The following is a 27,399-nucleotide window of genomic DNA, read 5'->3' on the forward strand; positions in this document are numbered from 1 at the left end:
CACAAAATTTCAACAATGTAAGACGAATGTTTCGGAGAGGGTTGGTATTTAATAGTTTACTGGAGATGGAGATGTATCCAATCTTTACAGCCATTTTACCTTCCTATTAGCAAATATGGAAACTTGTCTAGATCTGCCAGCTGGTATAGCTTACAAAAAAAATATTCTACAATCATCACATGAAAAAAGTTGATAAAAATTTAAGATTTTATTAATAAGGACCCCTATGTAAAGTCTGATGAACTTAGTGGTACATCATATAAATAAATGTTTTTAATACACCTAAGACAGAGGTAAATGGTAAAACTCTGTAGCCAATACTTTAAAAAAAAAATTAATGTGCTTTGAAAATTTTTTATCACTATTTTGATATAGATGAAGTTGGACAATTTATATTGTGTCATTTAATACAAACCATTTCTTATTGTTTTTCTGATAACATCTGACAATTAATCATGTATGGCATTTCTGCAAGTGTTGAAGTTAATACAACATGTGACTTTATGCAATTTAGTCAGGCAGGACATCAGAAATTAGGTTGTGATTGAAAATTGGTTGTTTCGGGATATATCTATTTATTAAATATTCCGAAAATTTCTAATATGTAACTAGATTCTACATAAATTAATTATAATGTAAACAAATGATAAATTTTGTTCCTGATTTACATTTCCGCCTATTTGAACAATCCTGGCCACGCTTGATTGAGTTTGTGACTCAGGTGTACATCAAAAACGCCGCCAATCAAGACAGTCATCTGAAGTCACGTGACATGTAGAGAACGGTTAAGGGGAGACAACAACATACATGTTTAGGAATGCAATGGCGCGACCAAAATTGACACTATTTGTGTCATTTATTTTGGTTTTAATAATTAACGAATCTCTTGCAGCGAGAAACAGTAAGTTTATTTCACTTATTCAAGTTTATTGGTCGTTATTAAATTTACATTAAATGTCAGTATTATTATTCCTTTATCGTAATCATACCTGGATATTTTGAAAACACGGAAACAAGATGGCGGCTATATTTTAATCTACCCAGGTAAACAAGTGTCATGTCGTTTAAATCAGTTCGAAAGTCTTGAAATATAAATGTGTTAAAATGTTCAGCTCTTTCAATATGCAGATGCCATTTGCTAATATATTTCAAATGACATGTGTATTTATTCACCTGTACACATGGTTTACCTGAGTTTTATGCAAATTTGTCATTTCCTGTTTATTATATAAATAACAAGAAAAATGGAAACTTTAAAGAAACTGTAGGCTCCCCCCATCAGTTGTTTTTAGATTTTAAAGTGATTGATTTTCAAGTTTTTACTCGTACAGTACTTGGTCCAACACCTTTTATGAGGGTACATATAATTACTATATACTCAACATCTCTAATTCCGCGTCATCACCTATTTTATGTTAATGGCATATTTTTATGTGATCAGTGTTAAAATTGGTCAGAATTGAAATATTTTATTCATACACCTGAACAACAAAGTTTTGGTGCAAAATATTTTAAATCTCTAGATTTTTACGTAAAACAGAACAACATCTTACAAATTTCTGCAAATTAAATTTGTGCTTTAAGGTCTAAAACAATCATCATTTTCTTTATGTTCTTGTTTGTTGAAAAAATAAATTTTGAGTTACAAAGTAAAGACAGTTTTATTATTTAAAATTATGCAAAATAACATTTCTACAGAAATATTAACTGAAACAATAAAAACTGAAATGTAACACCATTTCTGTGATTTAATTAAATGATGACATGTTATTTTCAGAATGGCCGATATAATTTATGGTCTATGTTTGGTTGTTAATAAAACTGACTTTGACTGAATATTTTGTTGTTTTCTTGCGTCATACAGCAGAAAATACCTGTATGTTATAATCATGATTATGAGACATTTTGTACCATAAGTTTCATTTGTTGTTTTCTTTCTTGTTTCAAAGCGTTTAGTACCATGAACTAAGAGGAGCACAGTATATTATGATGATTGTATGGTTTCATTACTTGCCATCAGAGACTGATGAGTCAAAGTATTTGAAGTACAATCTTCTGGAATAGACCCCTATATCCATATTTTATGTAGTAATACACTAAAAATGTGGAATGTGCCTATTTACTCCTGGTTTAATTAGATCCTGGTATATCTTATCCAGGATATAGCCTGCAAACCAAGATTGGCTAGTGCTTCCCAGAATTCAGTGAATGGTATTGTCCAGATTGAAAGACTTATGATATTCAGTGTGGTTTAAGGTTTTAAGCGGATTAACTTAACCCTTGTGCTTGACATAATATACAGATCACCCTTTTTTCACTTTGTGGCATGACCCTTTTTGTGTCATTTATTTTGGTTTTAATAATAAACAAATCTATAGGGGCAAAGTTGTAAGGCAGGGGAGAAAAGTGAAATTGTAGTTTGTATAGTTATTATTTTTGTGAGTGGATTTTTTTTTGTAATAGATAAACTGCAAAAATTCACAGGAGGGAATTGGCACAATAGAAGCACTGCCACCAGTAGTTAAGGCAGGAAATGTTTGTAATGTTTGCATATAGTAAAACTTATAAGGTAAAGAGGCAGGGAAAACTTGACATCTTCTGATATATTCATAAAAAACTGGTTATTGTATGTTTACAGAGCAGCCATTCCAGTATCAAGAATGTAAATTAGATCACTCGATTGGTGTTGGTAAAGATAGTGTGACTGGTAATTCTCCAACTATACCTGATGGAAATCTCTGGGCATCAACATATACAACAGATAACAGGATGCCACATATGGCTCGTCTTGATGACCCAACTGGTATAATTACCTTATTTTTCTGTCTATAAGTAGTAGTGGCATATTGTAACTGTTTCTCATAACATTCATGTGAAGAAAAACAATAATTTTGTAAATGAACTCACTCTAAGGAAAAATCATAAAGATCTTATATGCATGTGTGATTGTATCTGAGAAATACTTTTTATCTTAGAAATACTAGAATACATTTTCTTTCTACTTCATTATTGTACAGTCCCTTCTGACATTTTTACAGAAATAAGAGCTAGATTAAGCTAAGATGTCTGAAACCATGAGGATAAGGATCATAGACGTCTTATAGCTGTGCAAGTTTGGTTCTATAATCTTCACTAACTTTATGTGCTTATCTAATGATACAATTTTTTTAAAGACAGAAAAAAAACCCACTAGAACTATGATCACTTAAGATACTGTGATTTGTATTATTTACTAGTCTCACTTATTAGAAATGTTGTGGTATGCTTCTGCTGATTCTCATATTTGGTATGCTTTTCTTCCAGGGGCATGGACAGCGTCTGTGCAGAACTCTATGCAGTATCTTGCTGTAGATCTTGGATCTACACATATTGTGACACGTGTTTACACTCAAGGCCGACAGGGAAGTGATGAATATGTCACAGAATTTACGATAGAGTTTTCCATGGACAATAAAACATGGGAGGAGTATACAAATGAATTTGGTTTAACTGAGGTAAGCTGGTTAAATTAATACCAAACATTGAAAGACTATAATATGTCCTATAAAAATTGTCATAACCTTCAAGGGCATTGGGAGTCTGTTGCCCTGTAGTTAAGGTCATTGACTTCAAACCACTTGCCCTCACCGTTGTGGGTTTGCCCACCAGGGACTTTGGCTACTCGATCCATGTGTAGAAGCAATCCAGCTAGTTTATTGGACATCATTGGTTCTACTCGGGTGCATGTTCATGCTTGAAATAATGCAGTGAATGGCACCTAGGGTTTTCCGCCACCAGTGAAGCTTGAGAGTTACTAGATGTAAAACCTAACCAAAACATATAATTAAATTAAAAACTGTATAATTAAATTTTTCTTTTCATTAAAAAAAAATAGAAACTATAAATATAATCAGATATCATAAGTATTAATATGAATTATTTAATTTACAGATATTTAGAGGCAATGATAATGGAAATGACGTTGAAAAGAACAACTTAATTTACCCAATAATTGCACGATATGTAAAGTTTAGACCTCAGAGATGGAATCAGTTTATTTCAATGAGAGTGGATGTAATAGGATGCAGATATTGTAAGTACACATGGTTTTCCTGTAACATTTCATTTGGTTCTACTCGTGCCCATTCATGCTTAAATAATGCATGGAGGGGCACCTATGTTCTTCCTCAAACATTTCATACCTCGCTAATTTCACGGGAGATCAAATTTTGAGATTCTGCATAGCTTAATGCAATTGGTAACTTCCCTGTTTAAAATTTGACATGGAGAGTCAAAAATAGAAAATTTTGAGTATTGTAACAACTTGATTTCTAGTATTGTGTGTTGAATAATGAACTTTTGCATAATCACACCACACCATATTTTTTAATTTAATTATTTTACATTCAACTTTTTTTACCTGAGCATGCAGTGGACTGGCTAATCATGGTCCCTAATTAACATCTTTTTGTCACTTTAAAAGTAAAATACAAGTTTTGGCAGTGTTATATTGGCTGTATTGTTTTTCATTTCTGTTGACATAAATTCTCAATTTTATTTTGATTTTCATTTCTGTTGACATAGTTACATTATCAATTTTATTTACAGTTTCTGAGCCTATTAAAGTTTCAAATGAGGGTTATGTTGTATACGACATGGCTGGGCTTGAATCATCACGATCCGAAGCAGACATGATTATTTTACGATTCCGAACAACTTTACAAGATGGAGTTCTCCTCTATGCTGATGGTAACCAGGGCGACTATATTGCCATTGAACTGAAACGAGGATATCTACATTTTAAAATAGATTTAGGTATGATGTAAATTTTGATATTTATATGAAAGAGTCATTCCTTATGCAATATGTAGGAATACCTAATTTATCCAAATATTCACTTTAAGGTATCTCGTTTGTCCATTAACACTGTTGGTTTTGAATCCCGCAAGGGACTCTTGAGTTCTTTCAAGTGAGGAAGCTATCCAGTTAGCGTACGGCATGTCATCCAGGTTCTACTCGTGCCCAATTCATGCCTTAAATAATGCATGGAGGGGCACCTATGTTCTTCCTCAACCAATAAAGCAGGTGGTTGAATATAACCTTTACAGTTTAATAAACCCCAATATAAAACTTCAATGTTTAATGTTTTAATGTAAAGATCAATCAAATCACCTCAAATATTCTATCCATCTATCTATGTGTCAGAGCTTGATATTACTTAGGCATTGTTTTCATCTTCTATTACAATATTATCTTTGGATACAGCACTAGTGTGTTATTTGATAAATTATTTGTGACAAGCTTTGTTATTTCCTTTAATTGTTTCAATACACAGGATTGTGACAATAGTAGTTGCCGCTACTGTCAACATATCAGAAATGTTATTAAGAGTCAGTATTATCTGTAATTATATATTAAAATTGAGCCGCGTCACGACAAAACCAACAAAGTGCGTTTGCGACCAGCATGGATCCAGACCAGCCTGCCCATCCGCACAGTCTGATCAGGATCCATGCTGTGCGCTATCAGTTTGTCTACTTGTAATAGGGTTGGTAAGCGAACAGCATGGATCCTGATCAGACTGTGCCGATAAGCAGGCTGGTCTGGATCCATGCTGGTCGCAAACCCATTATGTTGTTTTTATCATGAAGTGGCTCAAATGTTTTATTTAAACTTGAAAAAAACTACATATTCTGACCATGTTAATTTAAATACGATTGATAAGATTAAATAAGATGTCAAATAATATGGCTATAGGTTAGTAAGAGGTATGATGGGTAACATTATTTAAATTATTTTTTCTCAAACATTACCAGGATCGACACAGTCTGTATCTGGTGAGACAATTATTGTTGGAGGAAGTATGTTAGACGACGGGGAATGGCATGACGTTATATTTCAGAGAGACAGAATGCAGGCAAAACTTGTAGTTGACAGACTCGAGTCCGTATTTGAAACTAAAGGATTATTTTTCAGACTGGATCTTGATAAAAAGGTGAGACATTTAGTTCTTATGTTTGCCTGATTCATTTAGCCTTAGTTTTGGGTTTTGATATCTAACGCTTTAAACAGACAGATTTTAATGCCTCGACAATTATTGATAAATCTCTTTGTTTTGGATGTCTCAACATGGTTTTTACCACTTTCAGACCTTGTTCTTCTCTATAAAATTTTCAAAGAATACAAAGTTTCAAGAAAATATTAATATTAATGCTTTAAGCAGCATGCCCCCTGATTCATGCTAATTTCTATGAAAATTTTGAAAATGTGTTTGAATGTGTAATATTGTGAAGTAACCAAAAAGGGGGAATTTTAATTATAATACATAAGTTTTTTCAAACCCCTGTAAAAATTTGCAAAAAGTGTCAAAATATGCATGATGCCTTTTTTGCGTTGTAACCAGTGAAAATTGTTGTAATACGAAAAACAATCATTACACAAATAATATGTAAAATATTACTTGAATATTGAAACTTTTTACTTTTCCTTACATCTTAGTACATTCTTTTCAAGTTTGATTTTATTGACATAGTTTGACTCATCTGGAGGCATGTAGCTTTAACCTGCTGAATTTGAAATTGATATGTCATTGCCACCAGTATAGAGCCAGAAACATCTGAGTAGTCTGACCAGGCTCTATACTGTTGGTACTGTAGCAAAATTCTTGTATTATTGATATTGAATTCCATATTTGAATGAACTGTTTCAAAGTCAAAGCAAGGCTAATATCCATTATACAAATTCAGCAGTTGATGAGTTAATGAAGGGTTACAGAATAGATTTTGAATGAATGCATTATTTGTTCTGTGATCACACCTTGCTATTATTATGAGTTTAGTTTTTATAGTAGAAGATTAAAGCCAATTTTTCTCCATTGTTTATAGATATATCTGGGAGGTGTAGATACGTTCAACAAGAAGGGTTTAACAACACGCTATAACTTCAATGGGTGTATAGACTTTGTTAGATTTAACAGTATTAATATGATCCGAGATGTGAAGGCAAGCTCAGGTTTCCAGAGTCGCTTCCAGACAGTAGGACCTGTAGCATTTACCTGCCAGGTAATTTATTTATTCATTGATAAATAGTATATATCATCACCATAGTGCAATAACATAATATGTCCTTCTAGATTTAATAGAAGTTAATCAGTTATTGCACTTATGTGACAATATAGAGGATGTGAAATGAGAGTAGATTCAGTACTGATTTTATTAAACAAGTTTAATAAAATCATACTAAGCGAGTCTCTGGCAAGCAACATATTACTTAAAATTTAATAATGAACCTACATGGATATAAAATTCTATTTATCACATACCCAAAATAAAACGAAAAGGAATCATTTTTCATTGACATGCCTATAGTGTAATGCTAACATGTAGCACCTCCTTACACTATTTGTTTAACGTGGTTGAGTTTCCTACTCTAATCAAGAGGCCTGAAGTTCAAAACCTGGTCACCATCTGAGGATTTATCAGGCTTGCAATAAAAATATTATAGTACACAAACTTTGAGTGAACCGCATTTTATCAAACAAGGGAACACATAAAAGTCGTTCCATATCAAACTTACTAACAATAGATTATTATGTTAATGGATGACGCCATGTTAACTTTGTTCCATCGTAATATCTTGAAGTTGTGATGATTACCTTCTCAATATTAGTTTTCCATCTTTTAAAAAAAAGAAACAGAATAGCTTTTAAAATAACGAAAGCTCGCCGATGATTGGCTGTTTGAAAAGTCTCGAGAAGTGACTCCGTATTTGATGATGTTCAGATCTAAATGCAGAGCATTATTTAGAGCTGATTTTAATCAGATTTGTATTTTTCTTGCTCACATTTCATATGAATATAGATATGCAAAAACATACGCTTTAGCAATCAACAAAATTACATCTGTTTATATATTTTCTAGCTCAAAACTGAAATACCATGCACATACACTTCACAAGAATCCTACATCCTGGTTCCTGGCGTGGCATCATCTGGAGGTATTGTTAGAGCCTCATTTCAGTTCAGAACTCATGATGAGGATGGTCTGCTTCTCTATCATCAAATGAATGATCCCTCTGAAGTCAGGGTAAGTAAGAAAACTGGATACCAGTCTGAAGATACTCCTGCTTTTTGACAAGTAATTTTTTCAAAAGAAATTTAAGAAGTACCATTGGACTTCCCTTAAAACTGGTTCCAAGCACATTTCATTCAAAATGTAGTGCTCTGTTTACAATGTAGTAGAGGCATTTCATTATTGAATTGCACATTTGATTATTATACTTCAAAGTAGAAGGTCACTAGAGTGCATGGACCCCTTGAAAGCGGATCCTTTGCTTTACACCAACAACCCTAAACAGAGCTTCCTCTTTTATTATTGTCACAGGTTACTGGAAATTTACGTCTCTATACAGTAACCTATATCTAGATCAAATTTTATCTCTATGGCTTATACTCTTGCACTGTAAATCCAAATATTTTTTTTTAACATAAACTTCAAAGGGTAAAACTGGTGACATGTCCAAGGTCTGTAATCAATAGTGAAAGTTGCTTTCTTTGCCTTAAAAGGTGGATTTGGACCCTCATTAAACATATAATACATAGATGCTTTTTGTGCATATGCCACTGAGCATTCTATTAACTAAGGTACCTGGGGAATGATATCATAAATATTCAAACAAATATTCTAATATATTCTAATCATGTCGGGTAGCTTAATATAGCTATATACCTTGAAATTATTGTAAGATTATTTTCTATTACAGGTTAGGCTTGATAGAGATGGTTTTGTATATTACAAAGTCACTGACAAGGACAGGCAGATTGTAGAAGATGTAGTCAGAAACAGTAAGCTCACTTTAACAATTCCTGTATCAAAATATAAAGCATTTTCCTTGTGACAGGAACTTTAGAAACCTGAATCACTCATTCTAAAATTGTCAGATAAGATAAATTTTGTATTTATATCTGTCAGAACTTCATATTTACCTACGAATTGAATTAAAATATATGATTTACCTGTTACATTACTATATTTATTTCTTGAATTCAGCTTGGGGTGTTGCATTTCTTTTTCTTGTTAGGAAGTCCTCTAGCTGTCATAGATAAGTTGTTTTCAGGAACAAGTTCTTGTATTAATTTTTGCAAAAAGGAGCACATGTCTTATTTCACAAGTTTTTATATATCCAGTTCCTGTGTAATTTTTAATCAAACATAAAAAAATTATTGACAGTGATTTTATTGTGTAAATTGTATTAGTGCTGTTAATACGATTATTTATTGTATATTACAGTTGATATTGAGAGTGACACCCAGCAGTTTACTGATGGTCTCTGGCACAGTTTCAGTCTGTATATTGACTCTTCAAAAGTGAATGTTACAGTCGATAGAAACTCAAAGGTTTCACTTAGAACAATGTCAATCATAGCAGGATCGGATTATTTTATAGGTAAGATACTGGTAGCTGAGTGCAGGAAGCTAGGCCCTGTATTGCCAGTATGATGCCTGGCCTGAATGTCAGGGTAGTGTGTTTAGACTCTATTTTGTTTGTCTAATTTTTAATTTGTTGATGTCCCAATAGGCCTTTTCTACCATAGCCAATTTATAAAATTGGGGTAAAGATCTAAAAATTAAGCAGTAACCTAGTTATTGATATATTCATAGTTTAAAAGTATATTTCTTTATGGAGAGAATGTTGTTTTATCAAAGACTAACATAAAACTTGTCTAGTGTTTCAATGGAAATTTATTTATTATTTGAAGCAACATGGCTCCAGATTCATGCCATTTTCATGAAAGTGTTAAAAATGCATTTACAGTGAAATATTGTGAAATGAACATAAAAAAATTACTTAAGTAACAGCCATGACAATTGATTTAAATTACCAAAGTTTGAAAAGCACTTAATTTACATTGACTTATTTGTGATATTAGGTGGCTCTCAGATAGAATCTGGCTTTCGAGGATGTTTACGTAATATTGAAGTTGCTTCAGCGCCAGTAAATCTTGAAGCATTGGACAGTGGTAATGTTAACTTGGTCGCTATTGGTTCGTGTAAGATTCGAGACAGATGTACACCTAATCCCTGTGAACATAATGGCAGATGCGACCAAGACTGGAATAATTTCTACTGCGATTGTGATTCTACTGGTTATAAAGGCGCTGTGTGCCATATCTGTAAGTATTATGAGAGATTTTATCAATTGATCTGAATTTTACTGGTAGCAAAAGAAAGCAAACAAAAAAAGCATGTCAATACCAGATAAATATGAACAATAGTTTAATTAAACTCTACCGGTTTTGAACCAATCTGGTTCTTTATCTGAAATTTAGTTTTGTTTTGATTTCATTCTTAATTTCAGCTTCCTTTTTGGAACTGTTCTAAATCAGTTTTTGGGATTTAAAAAAATAAAAAATAATAATGGATAGCATATGTCAGTTTTACAAATGATTGCAGCAAAAACAAGAGAGAGACATTATCAATTAAGTGAAATTTATTTAATTAATAGTTTTGTTTTGATATCATTCTTAATTTCAGGTTCCTTTTCGGAACTGTCCTAAATCAGTTTTTGGGATTTAAAAAAAAATAAAATAATAATAATGGATAGCATATGTTAGTTTTACAAATGATTCCAGCAAAAACAAGAGAGAGAAATTATCAATTAAGTCTAAATATTCAGAAATATTGGCAAGTTTGTATGAAATAAGAATGATCGTTGAATATTTCAGCCTCCCATCAGTTATCATGTGTTTTACACAATATGTACACTATAATGGATGGACAAGAAGAAGTTACTGTGGACCCAGATGGTTCAGGACCTATTGACCCTTTCAATGTCATCTGTAATGGAAAAAGTAAGTTAACTTCTTATTGTACGTCCTTTCAGTGATGTAACTGACAGAGAGCTGGTTCCCTGTAATGATAATCATTATATATATAATATAATCATGTGCACAGCTGGTTCCCTGTAATGATAATCATCTATATATATCTGTGCACAGCTGGTTCCCTGTAATGATGTCTATATGTAACATTGTAAAGCTAGTTGTTGCCTAATATTATAATTATCAAGATACAACATTAAAACAGCTAGTCCCCTCGTTATAATAATTTGCCCTTGCATAACATTGCACAGCTGGTTTCTTTTAAAAAATTGTACTTCTGGTTCCCAGTTAAGATGACTGTCTTTGAGCAACTTCGATGACAAACTTTAAATATTAAAATAGTATTATTACGATTGCTGAAATTTGTTTGTTTGGTCTAAGTTCCCAGAAATAATGTTTCAGCATTGGTCATTCACATGGCAGGAATCAAACTAAATTCATAACAATGCAATGCGCATGTCCACTTTCGCTGCCATTTTGACCATTCCAAACTGGTCTAGCCACAGTAACGGAATGAGGTCACTTTAAATATTCAAATAGAGGACAATTTGGTCTTTATTTACTGTGACTAAGAATATCACCTAGGTGATGGATGTTACATTTTATGTAAATATATACTGCTAGTTTCCTTTATAACATTGTACAACTAATTCTCCTGTTATTATAAGTATCTTTACTTAACAATGGACTATTGGTTCCCCTGAATTGATTATTATATCTATATATTGTATAGCTGGTTCCCTGTATATCTATATATTTTATAGCTGGTTCCCTGTATCCTGTTGAGACTTGGATCCGACACAACAGTATGAGCCTGATTACAGTAAACGGGTTCCAGTCACCAGATTACTATGTACGTAAAATCGAGTACGAGACTGACCTTGCCGGGTTGACTGAGGTCATCGAGCGCTCTGACACTTGTGAACAAGAAATTGTATGGAGATGTAACAACTCTAGGCTGATGACGAGAGATGATACATCTAGTAAGTGAAATCTTATTTTGTCTTATACTGTTGTTTTATGACACTACAAATGGTCAGAGTTTGTTTGCTCTATAATTTTTGCCATGTTTACCATTAAGTAAAATGAATGTGTCAGAAACTGCTTTTCCCATTCCTATTTAAACTGAGATTAAGTTGTACTCCCAGTTTCAAAGTCTCAAGTCCCAAATAGAATTAGTATTTCAAATGACAACGCTGAATTGTTTGCTTTAAAAAATCATGTAGCCAAATTTTGATGGAACAATCTTCTGACCGAGTTCCTTGATTTGAAAAATAAAGGATAAATCATGATCAGACTTTGTTAACTCCCTTTATTAGATTAAAGTGAACAGTGACTTTTAACTAATGACCAGTGGCTGGTCTGATTATACAGGTGGTATAGACCGTGTATGTTTAAATTCAGAAGTTTGTGAATAATTGAGAAAAAAATCTCTTCTTCATAGACTTTCTATTTTTAGGCTTTTCAATTAAAAGATTCTCATACGAATACTTCATATTAAATATAATTCTACAGATGTTTACTCTCTCATATACAACAAATTAAAACAAATTAAATACATTTATATCTAACCCTTAATGTTGCATATAATTCAATCCATGATTTTTGTATGCTACTTATTTATTTGTAATTATTGTATGTGTATATAATGAATGGTTGATGATGATAAGCTGTAATTCTTAAATCTAAAATAAATTTTATGTTCTGTTCTGGTATAGACTTGCATGTATTCTTAAAGTGGAGAGAAGAACGACTAATATCTATCAAGAGTTGCATTATTAATGTTGTATATAAATGTTTGAATGTGTTTTATTTTTTCAGCTGCTGCCAGTGGGTTACAGAGAACGTATGGATACTGGGTGGGAAGAACATACCAGGTTTGTGAATACATTCTGTCTTAGAGTTATATATAGACAAAAGATCTTTGTGCGATGAAGATTGTATTGTTTAGCTTGTTTAACTCTTTGACTGCTAGTGGCAAGAGATTTTACCTGTGTGCATGTTACAAACCTAGATCAGTTAGTAGTTGAAATTTTCCTTTAAAATAAGAAATGATTTTGTCCAGATTAAAATATGGATAAGCATATTTATGAAATTGAGGGTGAAAAATGTTAAATCACTCTTCAGTCTAATATTTTAGTTACATTGTAAGTTAACAAAATTTCATTTTTGCTTTAATTGTGATGAAAACTTATAGCTTAGTTGAACTATCCTTGTAGCCTCTTCCTGGAACCGACCAATACTGGTGTGACATGAGAACCTGGTCATGACCAGTGCTGGTAACCACAGTAAGGTTGGACTCTGAGATAAAATGCCAGAAAATTGTTAATAAACATACAGACTACAATATACAGATTGTTAATTTATTGGAATGACCAACAGCCAAGTATATGCTTCCCAAATGATGATTTAGGAACTAGTAAGATGAATTGGGACTTTGATCTGTTCATATTTTGATGGAATTGATGCATCTGAAACATTGTCTAATATTTAAGTTAGATAAAAAAAAACACCAGAGAACCAGCTGTAAAAGGATATTGTTAATGCCATTATTTACTAGTATTTTACAACTTCTACTCTAGGACATGCACTACTGGGGAGGAGCTGCACCAGGGACGTACAAGTGTGCTTGTGGGCTTACAGAAGAGGGCTGTGATTTACAGAGTACGACATGTAACTGTGACTCCGGTGGTCAGACGTCAGATACAGGACTGTTGATGCACAAAGATTATCTCCCTGTAATGGAGCTACATTTTGGTGATACAGGATCACTGACTGATAATAAAGTCGGGCAGCATCAAGTGAAAGAACTTAAATGTTTCGGTGACAGTAAGTACTTGTTTGTTTAAAGTCACAAATTCAGTAGTAATAAATACAAACTTTGATATACAGTAGAACTTCTATATGTCAAACTTTAATTAGTTGATTTTCTCCATATGTCCAAGTAAAAAAAAAAGTCACAATTTTACGTCCTATATAATCTCAATGAAAACCTAAAATCGCATGGAACATATATATGTATATATTGTTATCTGGTTAAGTTAATGCCCTTTGTTTAGGTTACACCACTTGTAATCAACTTTTTAAATGTCAAGGACTTGAAATTATGACTGTAAATTGAGCTTGATAAAGAATCAGAATCCCAGTCAGAATCCCAGTATATAGAAGTTTTATGCAAGTCCCTTCAAAATTGACTTTTGGAAGTTCTACTTCATATATTCATAGATTTTTCAATGGCCTATTGGTTCAGGGTTGAATCTTGAACATGTAAATAAGCTGCGCTTGCAGGCAAACTGTTGTTCAGACATCTCAAACTTTGAACATGTATAATGTGCAAAGGGGCATTTTGGGAATCTCTATTACCTGTTTTTACTGGAAGATGACCACATGACTATCACAGGTTATATTGACATGCAGGCTGACCTAACTGATGTATAAGTGGATATTTCCGTGTGTCAAAAAGTTGTCAAATTAAAAATTTCACAAATCATGCAAGAGTAAAATTAAATGACAGGTTGGGAGACTATTATGCTAGAGAAAATTTTAGCAATTTTCGTTGATTCACAAAATTCAGCAATATTTCCGCGTCGCTAACTTAACCACTTATACAGTATATTTATCAAGTAATTATTGCTACCACCATTCAGAACGGTTAATTACTTTCTTCTTTCAGATCTTCTAGACAATGTGATTACATTTAGGAAAGCTGATGCTACGTTGGAGTTTGCGACATTTGAAGGTGATAAAGCTGGTGATATCTGGTTCCAGTTTAAGACTACAGCTACCGACGGTGTAATGATACATGATACCGGAGATACGGAGAATGATTTTATACAGATTAGAATGATCAGTGAGTACAGTTTATTAGTACAGTTTATCACATAAACTGCGGCGCAGGAGTGTAATAAAGCTGTTAAAGAAAAACGATATGACACTAGTGTTAAAACACTTTGAAGTGACGTCATTTGCGCTATATATAAACCAAGCATTAAAGCACGCTATATTAGTGTTACACCAAAGGCGTCATTGAAAAATTACTCTTGTTAACAGATTAACGTTCTTATTTTAAATATGTGATAAGTAGAATGATTTGTGTAGATTCAATACTAAATTTATTGAACTCATTGAATAAAACAATATTATCCTATCAGAGGCTCACATAATATGATTTTATTAGATTCTTTCAATAAATTCAGAATTAAACCTACACTCATTCAATATCCTCTATTTATTTGTCCACACTCTTTATCGAGCATTTGATATATTTTCTCACAAATGCTTGTTTGAGCTTCTTTGAAAAAAGTGTCACAATTAAATGTCAAAAAGTTTACAACACAGGTTTAAAACTAGATGGTTCATCAGTTATAACTGGCTCACACAAATACCCGCTAATTAAAATGTTGTCACTTTCTTTCATGCTATAGAGTATAGTTTCAAACCATTTCTAGGTTTTATTTTTTACATGTGGTCGGTAGCTTTAATTTCAAAACATGGAAGGAATACATATCTCTGTAAAAAAAATTTTATTGTTGCAGAGTGATCATAATCTAAAAAATTTTTAAAATATAAAAATTGTCTGTTCATCATTTTACTATGGTTAAGTAGGTATACTGTAAAAACTGTGCTTAGAAGGTTTTTCTCTTATAGAAACTTGGGGATTTCAGGTCTTCAAAATGGCTTTTTTATATTAAGAAAAAAGAACTCTTTTATCTGTTTTCTTAAAATACATTTAATGTTTGTTTCATGCCAAATTTCCTGGTATTAAAAATAAAGAGGTTAAAAATCTTTTAATAAATCTGGTATTTTATAGATGGAGACACGATTCAGTTCCGGTACAACGTTGGTAACGGTATTCAGGTACTCGAGTACAGAACCATCAACACTCTAAACAACGATATTTGGCATACAGTTCACATAGAACGTAATCGTAAACAGGCATGGCTCCGTGTTGATAACTTCCCGGAGGAGGTGCGTAACGAGCCCCAGGATGAGATTACTCGTCTGATGGACCTGACTAAACCTCTGACCGTTGGTGCTGCGGTAGATCACAGAGATGGTTTTGTCGGATGTATGAGAGGTTTAAGAGTAAATGGTGTTTTGATGGACATGAGAGGGGCCGTCAGAAAGGGCCAGTTTACTTATGGTGTACAGGAAGGTAAGTTTAATCTAAAATAAACTTTTAATAAAGATTGAAATTACCAAGCAGTTAGATTTAGTTAATTATAAAGTAAAATGGAATTTTTACGGAACGTCGGTGGTTCTGCTCAGGTGCCCATTCGTGCCTGAAATAATATACGGAAGGGCGCCTGGGGTCTTCCTCCACCAGTAAAACAGGAACGTCGCCAAATTACCTATACTGTGTCGGTGTGACGTAAAACCCAATCAAACAAACAAACAAACAAATGGAATTTTAGTGACTTCCTATTACTAAATTTTAAAATATGTAACTATATATGACTACAGTTATGATTATTGTGCAGCAGTTATTGTTCAGAAAATATTTAATTCATGATGTTTATAATATGATTAAATATTCCAGTAAATAGCTGTACAACAGGTACTTAATTTTACTGAACTTGATTTCATCAGTTTGCCTAAATATTCACATGTTAATATGTATTTATAGAGTAAATCGAACTCATTATAAATGTATTAATGATAAATGTATTGAAATTTAAAGATGAATTATTATAAATATTTATTAACCTTTTGAGTAAAATATCTTGTAGGATGTGTTGGTAAATGTTCCAGTAACCCGTGTTTTAACCAAGGTACATGTAGGGAAGGTTATTCACATTATACCTGTGACTGCGCCTACACACCTTTTAGAGGATGGATGTGTTTTAGAGGTAAGATAACTTGTCATTGATCATGTCTACTAGTATATTAGTGTATACTATTAGTTTAATTTTAATCTTATGTCAATATAATATGATTAGTGAACTACATTTATTGAGTCAAATTTGATTTGACTGTTAAACATTACTTATGGGCCGTTCTTGGCTGAGGGGTTAAGGTCATTGACTTCAAACCACTTGCCCCTCATTGGTGTTGGTTGGATTTTCCACAGGTTACTAAATTCTTACATGTGAGAAGGCTATCCTGTTACCTTAGGAAACTCCAGTGGTCGTACTCAGGGTGCATTTTCAGGCCTGAAATTATGCCTGGATGGGCAACTGAGGTCTTTCTCTACCAGTAAAATTTGAAAGTCGCAATATTACCTATACTGTGTTTATGCAAACACAACCAAATGCAAAAAAAGCAACAAAAAACATCTTTATTAGAGATTGAAAATCCAAGTACCCAATCATAGTTTCACTGTTTAAGTATAGGGTCATAAAATTGAAACTACAGTACTCTTTTTACGTTTTGTTAAAAAAAAAATGTGGCATTTCGTTTGTCATGAATAAAATTATAATGAAGTAAAATAATTCAGAATTTCTAAGATATATCTTTACCATAGAAATATATTTTATGCATATTCCTTGGAAATGGATTTTATTTAACAGAAGACAGAGTTAGGTACTTGGTATATATGTATGTAAGGTATGTAAACTATTAATTTCTATTTGACAGAGGTGGGTGTAAACATGCAGACTAACTACATGATCCAATATGAGTTTGATGACAAGCAAGGTCTCTCGGCCACAGATTTTATGTACATCAGGGTGGGTTTTATCACCAAGAAGAAACAAGGTATTCTAATACAGCTGAGGAATGAGAAAAACACAGAATATATCTCACTGGAGATGAACAACAATGGTAAATGTACATTTTTTTACGATCATGTTACTGGAAAGAATGTTAGAGTCCAGTTAAGTTCCCATTTAGGTAAGGGCCTTGCATGTTAACTTAATGAACTCTTTAAAAGTACTTTGTGGAATAGTAGGGTAGTGTTTGAATAGTTGGCAAAACAGTTTCCACAGGCCATTGCCATGTCTTGGATATACATTTAGTTAAAACTGAGACATAACTTATCAAACTGAAAATAGAAAACTTTTGACTATCTCAAGTATAATATGGTAAACAAAGGTGTGAAATTTGATAAAAATATCCAAAACAGAAAATTGCTATTTCATCAGTTTTGAATAATTACAATATCTATAGAGAATAAATTTTAATGGGCTCAATTTTTACTCACACTTTAGTTAATAAAGTCTTATTTTCAGTTAAGTGTTTCATTAATGAAAAGAGGCCTCTGTGGCTGAGTGGATGAAATAACTAATCTTGAACCACACATTCCTTAATGCATTTAGTTCAAATCCCAGTAGGGACTTCTGATTCTGTCCTATAATGAAGCTCTCCATCGAGCTTTAGGAAGATCGTTGGTTCTACTTTTGGTGCCCACTCAAACATGACAAAATACACAAAATGCCACCTGAGATCTTCATTCTCTAGTAAAGCTTGATAATCATTATATGACCTTAGTGGTGATGGTGTGACTTTAAACATACATCTTGCAAACATATTTAATATCATTGTAATCTATTCTGTGTAAAGGTGGTGTCAAGTTTTTCCTGGATGTCGGTTTTGAAAGATTTGAAGTGAACACAGATGTAAACAATATAGATTTGACCAATGGTCAAGCTCATGAGGTCATCCTGAGGAGAGAACAGAATGGCAGAAAGGTCTATCTACAGGTAAATCCTTCTTTCATACCTATATTTGTTAAAGGAGAAAAATTCTTGCTGTCAAAAAACATAAGTCTTCAGTCATTCATTATATTATGGTTTTGAATCCAAAACGTGGGAATTTGTTCAACCAACATATCAAAATATTGTGAAACTACCTAGGTACTTTTTTCAGAAATATAACATTTAAAGGTAAAAAATGGTGTTTTTATCCATCCTGTTGCATTGTCTATCTTGATGGTATTTTGAGCTCAAGTAATTGCTAAAGCAAGACAAAACCTTTCATGCTAAAGGAGGTCAATAAAATACAGGTTGAGGCGTATTCACATTGTGTCTGTAACACAATACTCTGTATCATCATGTCATAAAGCAACGTAGTGGTCAAGTTATATAGCAGATGACCTTTGCGGGCATGTTAGCTGCCTAAGTGGCAGCATGGTATAGTGGTTAACATGTCATATTAGTAATCTAATATTGCTAGCTGCATAGGTAAAAAGCCTGCAGGGGCAAGTCATTGTTTCCTTACACTCTTTGCTCAGTACTGATTGGTTCCAGGACGGGTAAGAAAGTGTGTCTATAAGCTTATAGCTTCCTACATAAACAAAATATAAACCAAGTTATCTGCCTCTCAGCCCAAGTATTGTGACTGACTAATGACAAAGTTTATTGTAAGGATAGTAATTAATATAAGTTACAATAACATTTCACAATTGAACAATTATACTTTAGTATAATCATGATATGACGTGACTATTTTCCTGTATTTTTTCTAGGTTGACAATTATGCAGTAGCAACAGGAAATCTTGGAGAGAAAATTAGTGACACCATTCTGGATGATCCAAAATATCTTTTTATTGGAAATAATGGTAAACTTCATTTATTTGTCTTACTGAATATATGATATTATAGTAAACATTTTGTAATTTGAACACAAGAAATAAACACTGTTTAGCATGTATTGCTTAAAGAACTTGATAGGAAAAGAAAACATTTTTAAAAGGAATTTCATCTTGAGTTCGGAAATCAGAATGTTTGAATCAATATTTCTTGTCTGGAGTCAACTTTTGGAAATATTAATATGTCATATCAGGGAAGTAAGAATAAAACAATAGTCAGGTTGTCTGACCTGGATGGTGATTTTTGGCTCCAAATGACATCCATACACTATCCCTCATGTACATACCCAATCAAACTGAGTCTGCAATTTTCATGTAATTTTGTTGTGATTAATGCTTCTGAGGGATCACTTTGTTTCCAGATTTTTAGGTGTTAAACTATTTTGCTATGGCTTAACCTCAGTTAGATGAGGTGTGGTATCTCCTCAATATTTATAATGTATAATTATCTATATTTATATGTGTAAGTTATCTATAGTAAAGTATGTAATTATCTATAGTAAAGTATGTAATTATCTATAGTAAGATATGTAATGATCTATGTTTGTACTATTATCTTGGGTTCCTTTAGATACTGAGAACACTGGTAAAGGATTTGAAGGCTGTATTTATCGTATGCAGATTGACAACATCTATCCTCTGAAGAGAGCATTCCAGGATCCAAGACCCTCTTTCATCCGACCTGTACCAGAAGGTAATAACATATATACAATATTACATAAAGGTTGCCATTAATAGTGCCTCTATTACTGTCTGAGGGAAGTCCTGATTTCCAAAAAACACTGTTGAAAAGTATATAATGTGAAAAAGATTGGGAATTTGTTAATTAATCAAAGTAAAAACTCTTTAAAAATCCATTTTGGATACAGAAAATCAGTATAGTTACAAGTGATTAAGGCTCCCACGTTTACAATTTTTTGTAAACGTTTACACGACTGCTGAGAACCGAAACGATACCGTTTAAACGGTGGTACCTCTATGTACTATACACACCATGTATTTGAGTCGCCAAATGATGTCTTTCTTTCTATTTTTAATACATGTACAAATAAAGAATGTGCAAGGCTCATCACGATTGAGTCAGCACACATTTTTTGCATTGTAACCCCATTTTTTACCAAAAATGTATTATGTCACGAGCAATTTTGCACGGTAATGCTGTGTGGAGGGTTGTAAACACCCATTTTCCGTTTGTTTACTTTGGAATAAACCACTAGAATTGATAAAATCCATGATTACAGGCAATGATTAAGAAATTTTGTAAGACAATATGGTCATTTCGATTAAACGGTAAACAATATCGTAAACGTTTATGAATGAAAATCGAAACGAATCCGTTTAAACGTGTAATCGTGGGGGCCTTACAAGTGATATTTGTGTTAAACTTTAAAACGAAACAACAAAAGCAGTAAGAGTATTTAATTAAGTATCTTGAAGGGAGTAAAACATGTTTTAATGCGTATGATTTGTTTTAAAATGTATTATGTAATAATAGTCTCTTCACAGACAGGTTTTTGAAGGATTACAATAATTGTTAATAAGACAGGTAATGTATTGTAATAGCAACAAGTTGTCATGGAAACATGACCTATTACATTTTCTTAAAGTTTTTATGTATGCCGAACTTATTTGGCAAATGGGCAAAAAAAATTATGCTCCTGGTCATCTGTCTGTCTGAATATGAATTGGTAATTTCTTGTCAGCCCTATAAGTTGTGAATGGCATGAGGGGTGTGTTCATGATACATTGTTCAAATGTTGATCTTATTAAAATAATCTCATTACGCAGTTACTTGTTTGAGACAAATTGATTTAACCCCCTCTTTTTTTTATTGGAAAATTATTCCTTATAAAAGTTTGCATTCAGACATATTTATATAACCCCACTTCACACAATGCGTGTGTTGAAAATATTTATTGTGTCTTTGGCTAATTAAGAAAGAAAGACTTGCAGATATACAAAATTGTTTATAATTATTTATTTGTTTATAATTGATGTGTATGACATGTACAGTTTTGTTGCACCAATGTGTTACAGTTAACTTGGACCAATGATTGGTTGAAATTTTGTTCAGTTTTGTATATTTTTCTTAATATATATGTTTAACTTGTTCAATGTTGATTATAAATATGACATTAGCTGACTTTGAAATGCATCATTCTACTGCCTTGAATTATATTTTAGATATGTTGGGAGTTCTTGTATAATCATTGTGTGTTGCATTTAATCTTTGACTTTTAGGTCAAGACTTTTATTAGAAGTTAGTGTTTTGATAAACTGTTAATATGGGAAATGGTGCAATTGAAATATTTTGAGTTTGTTCTATTTTATTTTCTTAATATTTTGTGTACCATGTAACTTCTTTCTAAGAGAAATTGAAATAGTTTTAGCTAAATAGAGAATGAAAGTTTCATGACATTATTTGATGGCAAATTTTTCAGACCAAATTCGTGAAGATATGTGTGGTTTTGAGGAGATAACTCGTGAACCTGACCCAATCGAGGTCCGTCCATATGGACCGACATACGTGAACCTTACGTTACCACCCCCGCCAGCAGACAGGTCACAAGAACAACAACTTATTGTTGGAGGTAATTACACGTACAGTATACAATAAAGAATATTTTGTAACTTTTGTCACCATGGTTATAACTTGTATGACTTTCAGAAGCTATAGTTGAGGACATGTGCGGGTTTGAAGAAGTTACGAGGCCGTCTGATCCGCTTGAGCAGCGGCCATGGTTACCGAGCTATGTTAACATTACGGCACCTCCACCAATAGAAGATAGGTCGCAGGAAGACCAACTTATTGTAGGAGGTATCCCTCGTGTACAAAAATCCGGAAAAGAAAAACTCACACATATATATAATCTAGAAAAGAAACTCACTAAATTCGTTGGAGATGATGATATTATTGTTTGTTTTCAGCTTTCTTGGAGAAAGAATTATAATTGTAGATAAATTTGCATGCTGCTGGTTGTGTAATGTTTGTCATTTGTGTCATATGTCTGGAAGCGCTATAAATGCATGTTCTTCTGTTTGACAGTATATCAGATCATGGGTCGTTTTTGTCTGCTCGGAGTTAATGCTCACTTAGATAAAACAAGTTTGCTTCACTTAAGAAATCGCTTAACAAAATTTGACCCTCCAGTTAAAATCCTGAGGGTCAAATAAGGCCTTTTGGAAATTTGAAGGGTCAAAGAGTCATTTCAAGGGTCAAACGGACATTTTATGTCTCATTTTAAGAATACTGGCCATCCATTTAATCGTATTTGATTTAGCTGTTTTAAAAAAAATGTCTTAAGAGTTTATTAGGTAGCTCGATGGCTTAAATACAATAGTAGGTCCTTTATTGAAAAATATTTAAAAGCATTGGTTAATATGGAATCTTACAAAACTTTGGGAAACTTCTGCTCTACTTGTATGTGCATGCCCTGAAACTATTGAAAAAAGCTAAATACAATTTTAAATAATGCTTGATAGTGCATATACATAACATATAACACTCTGATGTTGAATATAATATTTCAAGGATATTTTTCCAATATTTTAATGTGCTATTGTATGGGGGGATTTCACATAATTTTGTCATTCAACAAATACATGGTTTCATCAAATTTTTTCAAGTTTTTAATTGTGTGGTTATGGTAGTAAGGAATGGATGCGGATAGAACTGGGCAAAAATGCTTTTTCAGGTTAATGGTGGTTAATGGTTAAGAAACTTAATTGAAAATCAGTCTTGAATACTAGCATTTGATTGGTTGTCTCCCATTTCATAGATTTGAAATTGACCAATCATATAGCTCCATTTCTAGACTTGTTTTCAATGATAGTTTTAAAAATAGGCTGGACATAGGTTTATAGATACAAAATAATGTTTGTCTGATAAGGAAGTTCTGCACATTTTAATTATGATACAACATCAATGATAAAATAATATTTCATAGATTGGCAATTGTTTCTAATTAAATGAAAATCAAATAAATTTGGCTAATTGAAGTAAATAAATTATGATAATAAGTATTAGTGTTTTAAAGACTTAATTATGAAGTGTTAAAAGTACATGTGTAAATTTTATGTCAAAAGTTAATCACTAATCAAGTAGAAAAGTGAAATCTATTTGCAAACCACATTTGAAAAGATAGAAATCTTTAATCTGTTTGTAACATTTCTGAAAAACTATCTGTAATCAAAATTTCATGTGTTTGACCGAATGTGCATAGCTACCTTATAAGGAGAAGAATTGTATAAGTGTATTAAGATTACAAATTTATATTAAATCCATAATGCTTTTGTCTTTCTTAAATTTCATAACTATTATTGCCTAGAGTATTTATTTTCTTTTGATTCCTATTTGACTTACAGTTAATATTTTCTTTTCCATGTAACACTGCATAATTCTTTAATAACTTTCAAGTGTATATATAATTATATTTTTTGCAGTGCTTAAATTACTTTATGTTGTCTTATTATGACCAGAGAATTCAAAACAACAAGATTTATGTGATGATTATATATTTTGAATGGTCTTTGCCTGTGTAATTTTTTAAAATAGGGGTTTTATACTAACAATAATTATATATTCTATAAAGGATGTTGGAGAAAAGTGACCTTATGCTCTCAACTCTGGACAGTAGGTCCACGTCTTACTGATGTCTGGTTCATATCACAATTTTTTACATGACACAAATAATTGCAATTTATGAGAAAGCAAATTATAAATTTGTGAATCATGAATTTACCTTTATCTTGATTTACATATGGTTCTGTTTTTCTAACTTGAAAGAAATTATACAAGCTCAAGTTCTAAGTCAGTTAGACAGCTGTTAATTTCTGTCTCTATATTTTATTACCTTTATTTATGATTGTTGTAAAAACATAGAATAAAGTGACATATACTGCCTCATATTGGATTAATTTTGAATTGATAATTTGACCTCTTGTTTGAAACTATACATAACAAATTAATGTGGGACGCAATTTCAGAAAATATTAATATATAATTTTATCAGAAATAACATGGTTAGATTAACAAGGATATAATTTCAGAATTGTCACATGCTGCAATAAAACAGTGGCATACATTCATTTATGATTTAGTATATGACTATAATTATGTAGATTCAGAAGGTAGAGGAGGGTTCACAGCTGCTAAAATATACTGATGTTTTTGTATCATTTAAATTTTGAAGGAGTTGAATGTTAAAAAAAAATGGGTTTACTTTAAATGGTACCTTTGAGGTTATGGTTAGTCTATACAATATATAGTATAGAGACAGGCTCACATACAAATCTATAATGTGTGATCAAACTCTATATTGTCAGCTGAACAATTTTAACATATTGTCACCTTAGTGCAATAACATGTTAACTCCCATTTAATTTATAAGGAGTTCATCTGTTGCTGCACTAAGGTAATGATACAGCAATGGCGGGTACAGAATATACCCATATGATTAGTTCAGAGTTCAGTCCAAGAACAGCCGGCATGTCAGTGCCATGTGATCATGGTCAGCACTATTCCTCACTCAGTCAGTACGATTTTGGAAAAAAAATCTTAATATGATGAATGGCTTTGGTCAGATTGAAAGATACACAGGTTCATTTAAGATATCAAGGGTAGTCAAGGTTACTAATGACAACCACCAAACTTGCACTAGACAGTTTACATTTCAATGTAGGGTATTGTAATAAGTTCCGTGTAATAAGAAAATTAAAAATTGTAGTGCTATAGAAAAGAGTAAAATATTAGAATAAATTGTGACAGATAATGTAAACCAAAATGATGATTATATTTCAGTTACCGTGGCAGCCGCGTTCCTCATCTTTATCATCATACTAATGATATTCTTCATCTACTTCCGACAAAAAGGTGATTACGAGACAAAGGAGGCCAAAGGTCAAGAAAATGCGGACAATCCCGATGCAGCTATTGTGTTCGGACAAACCGGTGTTCCAGACATTCAGAAACGGCAAGAATGGTTTATGTAGCATTATATCTTGATGGTCGTACCTCGTTTTTAAAACATTGCATGTTTATATGTAAATAATAGAACTTTAGAAGTGAAATATGTAGAAAGAAAATGTGTATAACAGAAGATATTTACACACAAAATCAGATCTAATATGTTTTTGTAATAATGTGATATTTGTTTTGTGTTGGAAAATTGTGTATTAAATACATAAAGTGCTGGGCATATTGTGAAGGTTTTAATGTGTTATTTCTTATAACATAATTTAACAGTAAATTTTCTAGATTTTATCAGTTTTAAAAAAAATGATATGCATTGCTTTTTTGGCAGTTTCAGAGCCAAGTAAATAATAATTTTAAATGTAATTGGATATTTAAACTGAAATATTTCTATGATATACCAGATATTATTCCTAATCTTCATTTTTACATATGATTTAAATAAAAAAAATTAACATATCACTTACAGTGGTTGTGAATGGTAGATTTTTATAAAGCATATGCTCAAGAATCAGTTGTCTAAAATATTTGAAATGTTTAATTTTTACATGTGAATACTGTACATTCCTAGTAAGATGGTTGTCAGAGGTGGTGTCTGTTTTTAAATAATTTGTATATATTAGTAAATAGCAATATATATATATTTTTTTATATATCAAAATGTCCTCTTCGAAAGGTTGTGAAATGTAACATATCATTCTTGTTGTATTGTCTGTAATATATATATGTGTGTAAATCCAGGTGATGTGCAAGAAATTTTGAGTTCAGTAAATAATTTTGTTAAAACACAGCTCGTTTTTGGCAATTTTTAGCAAACAAATTCTAGGAAATGACAAATACCTTATTTCAAATTGACATGTGGTTGTTTAAAGCATTGTGTTAAAATTCTTTTAAAACTGCACATATACAATATTCTGTTTTAATTATTTCTTGAATGCAAAGCTGTTAAGTAAAACCTTATTTAGAAAAGAAAAATTCCTTAAGACAAACAGGTTATTTAGTCATTTTAGCTACTAGTAATGTAGTGATAATTGAAATAAAAAATTTCAAGGATAGAATTTTGCAATTCTTATTGTTGGAAATTTTTATAATTTTTTTTTGTTTGATGTTGTTAACGCAAAATATCATTTTTTCTTGCATGTCATTTCCTTGACACATAAAATCATTGTAAATAGTGCTGTATGTTAAACCTCATAATATTTAGATAATTTTTACATATCCTTATTATGTATATATTTTATTTTGTATATAATAACATTTTTTATACACCAAGTCATTCCGAGCTCGTTAGATTACCACATATCATGTATAGAAACATATCCTTGATTCTTGTAAATGCATTGAAACCAAGAAAATACAAATGTATCATCATTTTATACATCATATACCCAGTCCAGAAACACCGCTCTCATTCTCATATTTTTTATATTATAAAGATAATGAAAACAGATTATTGTTGTTTTTCCTCTTCCCTTCCATTTTATATAACATGTATATTGGTTTATACAGAAATTATTTTAGTTTGATTGTGTAAGAAGCTATAAGCTTATAGACACACTTTTGAATCCGTTCCTGCAACCAACCAGTACTGAGCAATAAGTGTAAAGTTTCTTTCTCAAGAAAACAATGGCTTGCCCCTGACAGGGTTTTGAACCTGCTCGGCTAGCGATCCATAGATTACTAGTCCCACGCCTTAACCACTTGGCTATGCCACCACTCTTGTACATTACAACTTGTACAGTGCAACATCCTTTGATAGATAAATATTTTGGTTGTCCACCTGAGAAGTGTTGTTCTGAAGAGGTTGGTATTATTGTCTTACTGTTGGAAGAATGATTCTGTTTGTAGAGGTCCTCTACATAGAGGTTTTACTTCAATAATTCAGATCATATACGAGTCCCATTAGGATGCATAAATCTTCCTTTTAGTAAATCCGTCCCAAAATTTTATATGACCTATTTTACAGCAAACACTAACTTGAATTCAAAGAAATGTTATAAAAAGCCTGACCATTAGTGTACATATAAAGCAGCATGATTTGAT

The 27,399-nt window shown here is 32.1% G+C and overlaps 1 protein-coding gene across 2 annotated transcripts; it reads left to right on the forward strand.

The window, feature by feature from the left end:
• Positions 1-743: 743 nt before the first annotated feature.
• Positions 744-26,806, forward strand: LOC132750360 (neurexin-4-like). 2 transcript variants are annotated; one of them, XM_060740326.1, is made up of 24 exons: positions 744-901; positions 2,639-2,803; positions 3,304-3,494; positions 3,931-4,072; positions 4,588-4,794; positions 5,796-5,974; positions 6,864-7,040; positions 7,899-8,063; positions 8,740-8,821; positions 9,267-9,422; positions 9,907-10,149; positions 10,702-10,827; positions 11,622-11,840; positions 12,679-12,734; positions 13,440-13,686; positions 14,531-14,707; positions 15,668-16,012; positions 16,587-16,706; positions 17,434-17,619; positions 18,358-18,497; positions 19,262-19,355; positions 19,957-20,079; positions 21,827-21,976; positions 25,186-26,806. In XM_060740326.1, the coding sequence occupies exons 1-24, from the start codon at positions 808-810 to the stop codon at positions 25,374-25,376; spliced, it is 3,975 nt and encodes a 1,324-aa protein (XP_060596309.1). In that variant the 5' UTR covers positions 744-807; the 3' UTR covers positions 25,377-26,806. The 2 variants fall into 2 exon arrangements, with proteins under 2 accessions (XP_060596309.1, XP_060596310.1); XM_060740327.1 differs by lacking the exon at positions 21,827-21,976 and adding an exon at positions 22,054-22,203.
• Positions 26,807-27,399: the final 593 nt, after the last annotated feature.

This window comes from Ruditapes philippinarum, unplaced genomic scaffold (genome assembly GCF_026571515.1).
Source record: "Ruditapes philippinarum isolate M1 unplaced genomic scaffold, ASM2657151v2 ctg3207_1_1_1_1, whole genome shotgun sequence".
NCBI classification, from domain to species: domain Eukaryota; kingdom Metazoa; phylum Mollusca; class Bivalvia; order Venerida; family Veneridae; genus Ruditapes; species Ruditapes philippinarum.